Source organism: Centruroides vittatus, unplaced genomic scaffold (genome assembly GCF_030686945.1).
Source record: "Centruroides vittatus isolate TY-2023 unplaced genomic scaffold, ASM3068694v2 contig_181, whole genome shotgun sequence".
Lineage (NCBI taxonomy): Eukaryota > Metazoa > Arthropoda > Arachnida > Scorpiones > Buthidae > Centruroides > Centruroides vittatus.
In genome coordinates this window covers 49,854-64,748 of record NW_027121109.1, presented here as the reverse complement: position 1 = coordinate 64,748, position 14,895 = coordinate 49,854, and the positions used below count along the sequence as shown (strand labels likewise).

Here is a 14,895-nt window from a genome sequence, read left to right as displayed (position 1 = left end):
CAGGATTTGTAGGTTTGTGAGGTGTATTAAGGAAGTTACAGCCTGGTTATGAAAGCACCAGAACGTAAAACTTCCAGAAATGACAGTATAAATGCCGTTCTGTAAAATATCTAGGTTCACAGACGAACATTTCTCTATTTTTTAACACAGGGAGCGTGTATACGCTGCCATTTTTCATTCGTTTTTGCAATAGGCCTACGATGTGTGCCCATAAAACACGTTAACTCTTAAGAGAAAGCTTACTAAATCGCTTTAAACGGCATGGTTTTTTGTTCTTTTCTAAAAATTTCTATAGAATTTACAACATAATTCTTGTAGTTTACTTAATAAAGGCCTACTGCGGACTTTCAAAGTCACTATAAAGCATATATGTGGAGTGTATAATAAGTTTGGTGATCAATTGTTCAGGAAATGTAAGTTAGAGCCACACAGCCTGATAGCAAAACAGCATTAGAACCTTCATTAAGTGTTACAGTTTGCTGTTATAGAAAAACAACAATAGAATCTGCAACACCTACTGCAGACTCTAAATGCCATTTTCTTACTGCTGTTTTCGTACTGCAGGTTCTACTACTAACAAATTAGATAATTACACACACTAACTGCCAAAAAATCTAAAATATATAAGAAAATTAGAATAAAAGCATTCATTTATTTCCCTTGTAAAAAACTACACTACAAACACTCTTACTGCACTTATACCGGAAAGTAATCTCGTTTTTCACGCAGGAACGTGAATATATCTTGTTAAATTTATTAAAGAATAATAATATAAGGCCAGAAACTTGATAGAAGGGCTTAGGCCTTATAAATAGTAAAGAAAACTCAGCTTAATAATTAATTATTCTTTTGTCAAAGGGAGAAGTCAAACTTGACAAAGACTAACATCTCATGTTGCTTTGGCAAATGTCATTTAGGGTTAAAATAGTATTATCCCGGGCCAAAAACAATAAAAGTTCCGCTTATTTACTCGATTCTTTTCTATAAATATTGTTATTTTGTAAATATTCTTCGTTTTTTCTGTATTTTATTTTAGATTATTTTTTCCCCCTTTCAAAATTAGAATTCACAAAGGGGAAAAAGCGCGACTCCTCGCTCCCGTTAGACCCGCATACGAGACGAATTTTGGGACTTTTTTAATCTGTAGAGGGCTAAATATGCGCAATATTAAAGGCAGAAATCGATAACGAGCCCACTTAAGAATTATTTAAGTCCCGAAAAGTCTGAATTAAACATACGTCGATAAGATCTGCCATCGATCAAGAAACGGCAAAACCTTAGCACAGCTCGTCTACAGTATATAAAAACCTATCTGCGGCGATTGTTATCGGTGTTAATAAAAAAAAGTTCGCGAAATAAAATTATTTTCCCGAAATTTATTCAGATTTATATGAATATTTTCATCCGACGATTAACCTCCTCGATATTTTAGAAAAATCGACTGATTCTGCGACAAAATTTACAAATTATTCGCATTTTATTACTCTTTTTTTATTACTTTTATTACCAGAATAATGTCGGAGCCGATATCGATGTTAATACCGCACAATTTCCTCTATTAAAATCGCGGCACGCATATTAATGCGGGGCAACGTCTGAAGTGGGAGTGAAGAAGGTAGAGGGGGGGGGGTGCCACGTACGAAGTGTGGAAGCGAAGGCGGGGGGAGCGAAAAAGTTTCTGCACGTGACAGCGTGTATCAGGGGAGGAGGACGAGGGGTCGAGACATAAAAAGGGAAAGTAGAAGTGAGTAATAAATGACAGGGAAAGCAGCACTGTGATTTTTCAGAGCCACCTCACACCAGAGATGGTGTAAGGGTAGTATGAAGTTTATGAGTGCGTTGGATGAACCATCTAGTCCCACAGTTTCTAAATCAAGACTTACTTTCTGGCTGATGTCAATCGCTGACAGGAGTGCTTAGCATTAAGTAAAATTTAGGAACAATCATGACCAGATAAAGAGGATATAAAAGGAGCGTATGGACAGGGTGGACAATGTGGTTCTCCTGTTCGATGGGGAAGAAAGAGCTTCCTTGATGATGCTATTAAAGAGGCATCATACGTTTTGGGAACATCTGCGACCGTTCGACATTTGCCAGAAAATGGAAGTGATGCCTGGCAAACTGTATCACTTGGCTGAAGAGGCCGAAAGGTTGCCACCGTTTTACTTTCTCCTTTTTATGACATGGCGTTCGGGGTGATTCTTGGATTTTTATCGCGCTTTCCAACCCCGCTTCTGGGAAGTCGGGAAGCATATTTTAGAAGTTTTTGATGTGGACGTTTTTTGTTTTGAGCCCTCCTATTCGCTACACCACCTGATATCGTCATTTATGATTGACGATTTATGGGGGTTTTCCCCCGTCTCTTGTGTCCCGAAACCTCGGAGGGATGGGAGGTGTAGAGGACAGTAGCAGATCTCTCTCTCCCCTTTGTTAGGCTTTCTTTTCAGGGTTTTATCGCGTGTAAGTGGACTTTAGATGGCCATTTTCCGCCCCGTCCTTGTGGGCCTGACGTTGCAAGGTGGTGAAGTGTGGCACGCGCGTTATACCCGATGGTAGCGCGTGAAATTGGAAATTTTCGCGGGATTGGGACCACTTTCGCGTGTGTTTTTTTCCTTTTTTTCGAGAGGGTGAGGTCCCGCAAGTAGCAGCTGCTGGCCTGCTGTCCTACAAGAGCCAGATGTAAGTAGGAGTTGCGCGAGCGCGGATGGCACCACTCCTACAAAACGTGCGGCTCGTTCCGCATTCCTGTATTGTTACGGATGCTTTATCATTATCAGTCATACCCCAATAGAGGGCTTGTCGTCACTTCACTCCTTCGCTTCTTCCGATTGTTACTGATATGTTATTGCAGGTGGAACGCGGGATGCTTTCTCAAACACCCCACCACCACCGCCACATGCCGCTCGCTCGGTGGGGATGTTTACCGATTTAAACACTAGATGGTGACACCTTAAAACCCGATTCGTAACAGTCGTAACGCGTTGCCTAATTTGGACGCGGGAACGGGCGCGAACAAACGCGACGATGCGACGCGTGGCGGCCGCTACGGAAGTAAAAACAAGAAAAAAAAAGTAGAGTGTCCCAACAACACGAGAAAAGTACACTTAAACTTTATTAAATAACTACACTTTATGTACAGTTAACTCTCTCCTTAGCCCTAATATAGAAGCAGAAGAGAGAGGTAGAGAGACTTTACGTCTATCACAGTTAAAAAACATTTAAAATCTAGAATTTTTTAAGACGAAAAAACACTAATCCGAAAAAAGCAGCTTGTGTCCTTTACTTTTTTTGATGTTGGCATCCATTTTTTTTCACTAGAAACCAAGAAAATACCTAAAAAATTCGAAGAAGTATCATCAGAGAACAGCACCTGTGATGAGTGAATGTGCAAAGAGATCTCTTAATTTCCCTTGTATTTTATTTTATTTTATTTTTTTAAATTAGTGCTCTTTTCGGGGGATCGGGGGTGTGTATGTGATTAGAATCATCTTCGTCCCCCCCTCTTTCCCATCATTATTTCAATAGAGGGGGGGTTGATTTTTTTTGGTCCTGAAACCTTACTCCTTTTCTGCCATTTCTGCTGGTATTTAATGGGCTTCTATGCTGTCAAAGAGGTTAGTTGGATTAGTGCACGGGTCGATAGTGCAAACTGTAATCGTCTGTTGGATAATCCGGTCGATAGTCCGCCGTCGGCAGGTTGACTTCGGTCACGTGACCCGGGCAGGGTACCAGTTTGTCCTCTGTAAAGAATTGGGAGAGATAAGCTAACTGTCGCATTTTTACACGGTTTTTTTGTGTGCGTGTTCTTGTGTGTATATAAGAGAAGAACCATAGATACACAATTTATTTCGTAAATTTTAAGTATGGTTCCTTTCCGTATAAGCTAAGTATGGACAGAAGTATACGGAACCCTAAAAATTCGAGTTAAATTACCAGAAATCCTCGAGATAGTCGAGGAACTGTTAGACACGCGGACGTTCTTTAGATTTTCTTAGAAGGTAGAAGTAGTAAGCTTACTAGCTCTAAAGAATTAGTCAATTTTCTAGCGATCTTCGCCATGTTTTAGACACTCTACTTTAATGTTTTATGTGAAAAGTGTGGGGGTACTTACCATGCACGTGAGATGGAATGTTGGCACCACACATTCCTGTGGCGTTACCGAAGTAAGTCAGCGAAGTGTGGTAGTTGGGAGGTGACAGATGCAACGAAGACACTTTCATGTTGGGTGGTGTTTGAGGTGGAGTGTCGGTGGGTAGCGCAGCCGTTGCGTAAGTGCCCATATAATTCGGTGGATTGTAGGGTGGAGAGGGATGAGAAGTTGGTGCCGAGTACCAGGAACACGGTTCGGGTCCCTGAACGGGTGGTGGGCTTTTGCTCGTTGCAGTGTCGGCCAGCGACCAGATTTTCGGTTTCGACTGGTCCACAACCGCTTCTTTGCTGTCTGGAGGCGACATGAGGGCTTCGATATCTGGAGAGTGGGCCTCTGTCGAGGTTGGTGGAGTCAATTCGGCGATTGGTTCGCAACTTGTGGAATAAATGGGTCTCTCCTGATCCTGGTGGGCGTAGGGGCTGATCTCCTCTTCTGCAAAAAACAAACGAATTCGTGAGTTTTATGAATTTTAAGGGGGGTCGCTTCGGCTCTTAAACTGAACCATCGGATATTTAAGAATTCGATCCGGTGCCCTTTGCGATAAAACAATGGACGACCCCCCATAAAAACTCTCGAAACTTCAACTCGTCATCGGGCATCAGGCTATAAATTAAATGTATAAAACAGTGACATTGGGCCAGTTTAAGTACCCGAAACTCGGTACGGTAAGCGTTCAGGCCCGGGGCCTTTAGATAAAAAAGGGATGCACACCTGGAGGGTAGGTTTGTGCGGCGCCAATGCCATCGTTTCTTCTGTCCGTATCGTTAAGATCTGCAGACTGACTGTCGTCCTCTTGGTCTATTTTATTTCGGGGCTCCCACGTCATCTTGTTCTCCTTCTTCAACCTCCTTCTGGCATTTGCAAACCACGTGGACACCTGAGTCAACGTCATTTTGGTGATGATGGCCAGCATGATCTTCTCCCCTTTGGTGGGGTAAGGGTTCTTCCTGTGCTCGTTCAACCAGGCCTTCAGGGTCGTCGTCGAGTCCCTGGTGACATTTTTCCTGCGTGCACTGTTCAGATCTAAGCCTCCATACCTGTAAATGCACCTTTAGTGTAGACGGACACAGCAAAGGATGCCCAGGTTACTACTTACTTCTTGCAGGTTACTGCAAGAAACAAGTAGTTAGGTACTGAACTTCCTGTGTGGTAGTAAGTACTTCCCCGTGTCTACAGGCTATCATAATGGTATAATTTATATATTTACCTATCAGAATCGAGTGCTGTTATTACTATAATAGCATCGACTCACCCGTATGCCGATAGCGTAGGATCAGCGTAGTAGTAAGAAGTAGGAGGCAGTCCTCTCCATGGATCGCCGCCATCTTTGACGCTGTAAGAATTCTGTAGCAAAAATTAGCCTTTATTAATGACTTTAAACACTAAATTCTTAATAAACATTCAATTTTCTACTCAAAAATTGCCTTAATTGCCTACTAAATCAGACAGTACTTCGTACCGTCATCCAGAACCAGGCCAATGTTTCTTACCTATTGAAGCGTTTTATTCACGTTAATTGGATGAATTATGTACTAAATCAAACAATTAAGGCCTTCTATAAAAGAGAATAAGGCTTAACAATTTAAAAAAATTGAAAGGCTTTCCAACATTTTGCCTTCTTTCTAGGGTGGGGATTTATCACACGACATGTACATTACATTAATAACGAAATTGATAGCCCAGGCCTCGTGTGATACATTTCACATAATCGATAGGCCTTCAGGCCTTATGTTTTATCTCATTTATAAGTAATTGATGTTAGCCTTATAAATGTAAACCTTATATAATAAAGGGTAGGTTGAGTAAGGCCTGAAACGCACTTGTTCCAGGCTAAATTAAGGCACTCATTTTTAGTTTAGAAAGTCTAAATGAAGGCAGATAGTAACTAATTTACATAAAGGCTAACTAGCTAAAGTTTCTTTATTGTTATGAAGGCTCGTCATGCACTGTATTTTAGAGATGAGCCTGTAAAACCGCCATCTTCTATTGTAATTTTCATACAGAATCATTGAAGGAAAGGTCAACTATAGGGCCTACAAATGTAGAAAAAGTTAAATTATAAGGCTTTAGATGTAAATGAGATTAGAAAAGGCAATCCACTTTTGTTGGAAGACCCACACTTTGCCTTTCTTTCTAAACAGATTAGCTTACTTCGAATCAAATATGTAAGACTTCTTTAATTTCTACAAGTTCAAAAATCTAAGTATTAAATAGTAATGAGGCCTCAATGTCAAGCTATAGCCTTCATAATAAGGCAACGATAAAGTTTCCCACTAAAAATCATATAGAAGTTACCAGAACTCACCAGCAACAACTGACTTTTATGGCCTTAAATTTGAAATATTAAAAGAAATTTTGGCATTTAAGGCTCTTCCATATTGAAGGCTTAAGGCTTATGCCTTCGCAAAGGGTTAAATTAAAAATATTTCTCCTAAAAGAGGCATTTTACGAAGCTTAGAAAGCGTTAAACTGAGGGCTTTCTACAGAGAAAGTCATCTTCTGTACAGTCGATTAACTGATAGCCTTAGATTAAACTAAACTGTGCCTAATTACAAAGGCTATAACTGCTAAAATATATCAAGCACAGCGATAATACATAGGCCATTCTTTATAGGCACGTTATAACTTAAGAGTGAACGTATTCTCGAGTAACTTGGCCTGATATAAATTATTGTATAAGGTGGCCTAGCCTTTCGCCTACATCAGCAGGCTAAAAAATGTTATTTGAAAGTTTAAAATATACACTAGAAGCGTATTTACAGCCTAAATTTTCGGGAGAAAGTGACCATTCAGCAAGCGCAAGAGGCAGAATGCAGATATAACGTGTTTTAATGCACATATTAAGGCCTAGAAACGTCAATATCTCTTCAAAAGAGGGCATATATCAATTATGCCTTCTCTTTTTATGTACACGCCAGGGGACTTTAACGATTTTTGCCCTCCTATTTGTCTTTGTAACTCACAACTGCTCCACCCATAGGCTAATTGGTACTTGGGGAGAAGTCCGAAGGGCCTTGATTTTATACACATCAGAAAAGGGGAGATAATATATATTTAAAAGATCTATAATTTCCGTCCGGCCTCATTTGCATAACAGAACACCAATTGTAGGCATTAACGTTAATAAAAACATTGCAGAAGCTAATTCTGACGGTGGGTACGCCGTTGAAGTAGCCATCTTTTGAGGGGTTTTCAGCGGTAACACTGCTTACAACCAGGCTGAAACAGGCTCATTAAGGCTCGAAATACACTACAAAGCTTATTAAGTCATCAAGGATGTGTCTATCTAATCAGATAGTCCGAATCGGACGTGGCGGGGTCTTATTTTATGGCCTTAGATGCCTATCTAAGTGTGATCTCCACCCAGATTTCACGCGCCGTTTTAGCCAAAAGTTCCAATTAAAGTCGAAAATAATTGGATAAATAAGGCCCTTCTTTCAATAACTTCCAATTCCGGAACTAATAAGACTCGCATCACTTAGACCTCATATCAATAATGGCAGGAAGCCAATGGAAGATAAAGAATTATCAACACAGGACGTGGTGAGATAAGGCGCTTTATGAGGCTCGGAAACGGGCCTACAAAACAAAAAAATCCGTAAAAAACAAAGAGGCCTTAGGTCATTATACAGCAAACGAAAGATCCTGATGACAAGATAACGTCAGGCCTTTAACTTTGCTATCTTAATGCGCTATTTTAAGGCCCTTGGGGTGCGTTGTAACTACACTAGCGCATGCAACTGCAGATTATCTACAATAAAAGTTACGGATTATATAATAATTTTCCAGCATTTTAACGGCGTAACTTCACTCTAAAGGCCTTATAATCTCGAATAATTCGGATAAGAAAACTGTATAACGATTTAATTTAAGTCCTTTCGTGCTTCGGTTACTGACAGTAACTTATAGAAAATAAGCAAACATATGGTTTGTTTGACAGCGCGTAACGTGAGTATATGTTACTCTACAGGCCTAAATCGTTCAAAATGATATATTGTAAGGTACGCGCTTAGACAACCTTAAACTTCGGGATTAAAACAGTACAACCGTTACAAGTAACGTAACAGAGTGTTTTCTAGGTGAAAACATCGCAGTTACGCCCGAGAAAAGTTACGCTTTCACGAAATTTAAGGACAAAACGGCGTAGAATTAGATTAGAATCCTCGGGGAGTGGCTCAATTTTATTTTTCCATCAACAGAATCGCTCTCCGTTACTTCGTAACACGCAATAAAAACGTTGCAAGTAACAGATTATCAACGTTGAGAAATGGGATAAAATGGCGCCCATCCTCCACTCGAGGGCCTTATAAATCTTAAATATAAAATCGCATCCACCGGCGGGAGCATTCCTGGATGGCCTAAGAAAACGAACACAAAGATCGCTTCTGAAACCACCCATCTTTCAGGATCCTCAGGAGGAATTTAATGGCTGAAATCGAGTTACGTAGGATCCTCGCGAGGGACTTAAAGGCTAAGTAGGTTACGAATTTGGTACTTACGAAGGAGGGGTATATTGTAGATGGTGCAGCTTCAGCCGGGTACGAAGTAGCAGGGTAGAATCGTGGTCCATAGGTAGACAGGATGCACGGATCGTAAGTGGTGGCCAGGCCTTCAGACGCGGTAGTGGGTTCACAGCAGGTGCCAGGACTGCTGCCCGCTTGGCTTCCAACCATCAGCTGTAACATGTAAGGGTTACAAATGACTCTTACCAACACTGTGATTAAGTGCAGGTACTTCAGGCACTGTAATAACAGGCGTGTCCCTACAACTTATGTCTAATTATCTTGTCTCTTGGAAGCAGTTTGGCAGCTCGGGGCCGTCAAAGAGGGAGATTCCTGCACTTCTTTTAAATTCTAAACCTTCAAAAATATATAATATGAGGCATAGGGAGACGAAGGGGGCAACTTACCTGGCTGGAAGGTGGATAAGAGTATCCAAACTGCGAGTACGACATGGTGTCACATCACGAGAAAGTATCCGCATGAGGATCCATCTTTGCTACACAAAAATGCGAAAGTGGGCAATGTGAAAGTGCTGCTAATTGACACTTTTAGATCAAACTGTTGACATGTAGTAGAACAAACAGGAGCTAAACAGCTGTATTTTGGCTACAACATGATCGACAGTTAGTGCATGTACCGTCTGAAGCAGGCCAATGGAGTAAGCACGACTCTACACCGACCATCATTGAATGACATGGAAGATACGGTTGTTGCCCAGGCTCCTCCCACTGCTACGCTTGATTGACGGCCACCAAACCACGCCTTCCACGTAGTTTCCTGCTTTGTGTGTGTGTGTGTGTGTGTGTGTACTGCAGTCTCGAACGTGCAGGCGCCACTTCCCCTGCTGGAAGGCTTCTCCCACCTTTTTTTTGGTATTTTTATATGTCGAACGTTTTCTCTTCGATTTCGGCCTTCCTGAATGAGGTAAGGCTTGTTTAAAATTGACAATTAGCCTTCGTATAAGTACGCACGAGCCTTACGAGAAGCCTTCATTTAAGTGCTGAATTCAGGCTTATCTTCCAAATAAATCGAGCCAAGTATGAGCCTGGGTGATTGCTGAGATATTTTCAAATTTATTCTAAGCCTGTGTAGCTTAGCAAGCAGGCTAAGAGTGATATTACGCATAAAGCTGGTAGCCTTATCAGTAACGTCAGTATGCTTCCATTTGCGATGTCAAGCATTAAAAAACTCGATTTTTGTCTTTCGGGGATGTAATCAGGCTTATATTACCAATAAAAAAGCAGGCTAAGCATAAGCCTGGATACTTGGTTAAGGTATTTTCAGGCTTGTGTTTTGCCTGTGTAGTTTAGCAAGCAGCTTAAGAGCGACACTACTCTTAAGACTGGTAGCCTTATCAGTAACGTGTTATGAAAGAAAGCCTTTTTAAATGAAATGAGGCTTACTTAGCTACATTAGATACAAAACTTAAGCAGTTTATGAGCTTAAAAAAGGCTTTCCGATACTTATTAATTAGTTTTTAGTTATTAATTTGATGAATTTTTTGGGGCCTTTTGAGGCCTTTTACGTTATTTACTCGTAAAACTTACGATCTAAACTTAACACAAGGTTATACACTTTATACTTTAATTAATGATCTAGAGCAGGAGCCTGCTAATTAATCTGATTAATTAGAAGGAACAAGCAAAATTTTTTCTTAAACACGAGTTAATGATCTAGTTTTTTTTGGTCTTGCCTATTTTTTTAAATTGTTATTTATTTTAAAAAAGGCTCATTTAAAAATTATTTAATTACAGAAGTCTTATTTAAGAAACTGTGATGTTTATTTTAGTATTTTACAGGCTAATTTAAGCCTTTAACTAAAGAATAATGCTCCAGTTTACGTGTAGATTTTCAGGCTTTCACCTTTAAGAGCATTATCTGTAACAGATTAAAATATAAGCCTGATTTTTAAAATCTTATTTAATCAAGCCTGAATTACAAAAATGATTTTAAAAAGGCAATAATACATCTTCAGGTTTTAATCACTTGATATGCAAACTTAATTAATATAAGAAAATATGCATTATTTTAGTTTAAAAAGCTAAAGGAGGTGAACAGCCTTCTGTTTATTTATAAATTTTTAGGCTTATTATCTTACAAAACTGTCAATAGATTAATACAAAGGCCTTATTTATTAAAAAAGCCTATTTTTTTAGTTAGAAAGGATATAAGTAAGCCGAATAAACTGCTCCTTTGTATATAGATTTTCAGGCTTTTTATCAGAATAAAAGCCTAAAACTTTTCACGCTTTCAAAGCTTGATATCTTTTTATTTTCTAACAGATGACACCGAAACATCGTTTATAAAATAGCCTATTTCTGAGTTTAAAAGGCTGAAGGAAATACAGAAAATGTTCTTATTTACGAACAGATTTTCAGGCTAATTATTTTAAATACATTAATGCAAAGATTAATTAATAAAAATATTCATTTTATTACGCCTGAATACGAAAAAGTTTACTTTACACGTGTGGATTTTCAGGCTTGGCATGTTATAAATTAATAGAAAAGCCTTATTTAATAAAAAATATATTTTGTCATGCCTGACTTATAGAAAGACTGAAGATAAAGGAAAACATATCCTACAGTTTACGCTCATATTTTTCAGGCTCGGATCTTATCTTCAGGTTCAGTGGCTCATAATGAATTAAGACAAAAGACTAATGCAGAAAAAGCCTACTTGCAGGCTAAATAAGGCTATTATTAGTATAAAAAAAATCCGATTAAAATTTATCAAGTAGCCTTTTTTTCTAATCGGAACAAAACGGGTTTTAATTCAAGCAAACGCAGGAAATCCCGCTGATAACAACAGAAAAATTGGTAGAAAATTCGTATAAATACCCAAAAATTGAGGAATTAATTGCATAAAGCGCGGAAAAATATCGCTAAAAATATCCCTGGAAGAATTAAGGAAACTCATAATTTACAATTTCGCATATTCACGAAATGGTAAACACACCCTTTAAAATTTTTTTGACCTTGTTCCACCAAGATTTAAATCATGATAAGGGCTAAAAAAACTAGATTTTACCAAGTGAAATATTATTCTAAATATACATTTACTGCCCTATCGGATACATCTCGAGGGGGGCGACCTTTTAAAAGAGGACAATTTATCTTTTATGGGGCTACTTAATTACAGTTTTCATTCAATGGGCGTAACTGCTGATAGGTTGAAACGGCCGATTACTTAGAAAGAAACAATTATAAAAATAATTTAATTATTTTTCAACACCTGAAACCACCCCCTGATCTAAATATAAGGAGGCGAAATGATACAAATTGCCGCTCCACAAGCTTGGATGCTCCTCTTTCAGTATGTGGGATGCGAGTGGAACAATGGTTGTTTTCTGTGGAAATAGCCGTCTTTTTAAAGGCCGCACCGATTGTAATTTACCGGTTTGAAGGAATTACTAATGGCTGATTAACCTAATTTAAAGGTTTCCAGCAATTTAAGGACCGTTATAGGCGGCTGGACGTTTGGGCGATCTGCTCCCAGGGAGGACTTTCTGTAGGAAATTGGTCCCCGTTTAGGTGTTCGGTATGTGAAGAACAACCGCGTAGTCGATGGTTCCATCCACTGTAGTGGTGGGTATGTCAGGAAGAGTGCAGATCCAATTGTACATCCTTAAATCTCACTCAGGATATCCCAACCTGACCATTCATATCCTATTAATTCTGTCTCATCTCTGTAGTGGGCGATGTGCTTCCCTCCAGAGAGAGCTTTCTGTAGGAAATTGCCTCCCCCATTTAGGGGTGTTCGGCAGGTGAAGAAAACCCGGTAAACCCCACGTGGTCGGCGAATCCGCCACCAAGTGCCAGTGTTCGGTGGTTTCATCCAACCCTTAAATCCTATTCAGGATATCCCAACCTATCGATCCACTCTACCCATTTTATCCATTCATACCCTATTAATCCTCTCTTGTGTCCGTATCGGGCGATCTGCACCCCAGAGAGGACTTTCTATAGGAAATTGCTCCTGTCTAGTTGCTTGGCGCGTGAAGAAAACCGGGAAACTCCACGTGGTCGGTGAGGCGCGAACCCTCCACCGAGTGCCAGTGGTTTCATTCACTCCAGTGCTGAAAATCCAATTGTATGCCCTTAAATCATCCATCTTTACCAATTTCACCCATTAGCTCTGTAGTGATTACTCTAAAGAAGGCCCTCGTTCCTCGAGATCCAACCTCACCGCAACGTTTCTTCTGAAGGGGGAGAAGAAAACTAATAGTTTAGAGGCCTCAGGGCCCTTTTTGTGAGTCCATAAACGGGCGTAATCGCTAGAGAAACAAGAGCGAATTAATAAGATGGGGTGTAGATTTACAACAAGAATAAAAATATTTATAAAAAACTAACGAACACATCACGTCATCCGGAAGTGAACAGATCTTCCTCGTCATGTTTACTCGAAAAGACGTTAAACTGGACAAACCAGTTAGGTAAAAGAATTTAAAAATTCATGCTCCACAGCACGTTCTTCGACAGATTTACATCTTTTATTTATTTATTTTTCTCCGAACTTACACACTCGAACCTCATAACAACGGACACCGCGGTAACATTAAAGAATGGCCGTTGTTTGGAGGTTATTTAATACGCATTACGAAAGAAAAGATTGCTAAGTGAATACAGGTGTCCGTTATTGGAAGGTCGACTGTACTTGATACTCGTTATACATTCAATCGGGGTTTAAACCGATTCTTATTTACTTATCTTCTCTAAATCCATTCAGTTAACGAACTTGCAAACAACGGACACTACGGCAGAGTAAAAGATGGCCGTTGTTGGGAGGTCGACCGCACTCGATCTGATACTGTTTTTACATTGTTACTGTAGTAGTAATGGATTCAATTGGGGGTAGCAATAACTTCCAACACATGTTGAACCTCAATGAACTTCAAGAAGAAGAAGAAAGGAAGCAATTTTTGAAGTTAAAAAAGCAGAAAAAAATGGAGTTGAAAAAAATCGATTTTTCCTTCAAAAACAATTTATTTTCCTAACCTCTTGTTCTGTCTAAAATTCAGATTTATCTTTTCTTTTGTCTGCTTTTTTATTGCCATCAACCGAGCGAATTTACAATTGTACGAGGCAAATAATTTCTCCTTTAAAAAATACAAATAAAAATACAGAAGACAACCAGAACAATATAAAATCTCAGAACCCAGAAAAGAAAAAGAAGATGGGGGGGGGAAATTGAATTTTATTATGAATTTTTGAATAAAAATCAAAATAAAAATAACAAGATATTAAATTAAAATGCTGAGAGATTAATTCTTGAATTTTCTACGCTTTGACGTATTTGAAAATTAATTAATTAAAAGATTTAAAAATTCGCGGGAGAAATTCAAAAAAAAAAAAAAATGCGCGAAATCGTTTCAAATTAATCCGTTTCGAGTCGAGCCGCTAATTGGCGCACGCCGATCACGTGACGCGGACGTCACGTGATTAGAGTAATTTTAAATTTTCTCGATTTCTTTTCCCAAATTTTATTTATTCGCTTGTTTATTAAATAATTTAATTTTCTTACATTTTTTAAAGAAAAATAATTCAAAAATTGCCTCCCAATAACGATTTATCGATACGTTTCAATCACGCGATGAAATGACGCGTATCTGTCACGTGATGCGTCAATGAACTCGCCGACGTCGCCGGTACCACGTGATTAAAGTCAATTTAATTTCTCAAAGTGTTTCTATAAATAAACTATTTAATAATATTTTAAATTTAAATATATATTTTTATTTTATTTTATTTTTTTTTACAAAATGGCGTTATTTAGACTCCATTTTAATTCATAACGTAATAAAATTCGTTACGTCAATGACACGTCATTGTTTATTTAAAATAAAGTAAAATTCAATTGGCTGATAGCTTCGTAAATTAATTCAAAATAAACAACATTTCAATGGTATAATTTACAGTTCGGTATAATAGTTACAATTTCTGAGAATATTTATTGTTTAATGCAATTTACTTACCTATTTAGATCGTTATCATGATAACACAAGTTTAATGGATTCGCGAATAAGTATAAGTGACGAATAAGAGCCATATTCTGGTTTTTCTTCCGCTTTATTTAATTTACGTGAATGAATATCGATTTCTTGTGATTTTAACATCAATAACTTTCGGGTTAATATTTAAAAAATTAATATATATTAACCTTAAAACAATACATTGAATATCCTTTTAATTATGATAAATACACGCACCAAACGACGCCATTTTGAAATAGGTCATATACGGT

General features: G+C 38.6%; 1 protein-coding gene across 1 annotated transcript; it reads right to left on the bottom strand.

Annotated features, from left to right (window-relative positions):
* Nucleotides 1–3,094: 3,094 nt before the first annotated feature.
* Nucleotides 3,095–9,394, bottom strand: LOC136969788 (Iroquois homeobox protein 6a-like). The gene is made up of 6 exons (XM_067264044.1): nucleotides 9,060–9,394; nucleotides 8,650–8,826; nucleotides 5,403–5,494; nucleotides 4,862–5,187; nucleotides 4,112–4,582; nucleotides 3,095–3,740 (listed from the first exon to the last, which is right to left on the bottom strand). Exons 1-6 carry the CDS (start codon nucleotides 9,102–9,104, stop codon nucleotides 3,625–3,627), a joined length of 1,227 nt encoding a protein of 408 aa, XP_067120145.1. The 5' UTR covers nucleotides 9,105–9,394; the 3' UTR covers nucleotides 3,095–3,624.
* Between the last annotated feature and the right edge of the window lie 5,501 nt (nucleotides 9,395–14,895).

Bases quoted from the DNA above. Each gene is read 5' to 3' on its own strand.
- LOC136969788 (XM_067264044.1), bottom strand. From the start codon at position 9,104: ATGTCGTACTCGCAGTTTGGATACTCTTATCCACCTTCCAGCCAG. The intron at 5,188-5,402 runs GTGAGTCGATGC...GTGCATTTACAG, and splicing joins CCTACGCTATCGGCATACGG to GTATGGAGGCTTAGATCTGA. The intron at 4,583-4,861 runs GTGTGCATCCCT...TGTTTTTTGCAG, and splicing joins CGCACAAACCTACCCTCCAG to AAGAGGAGATCAGCCCCTAC.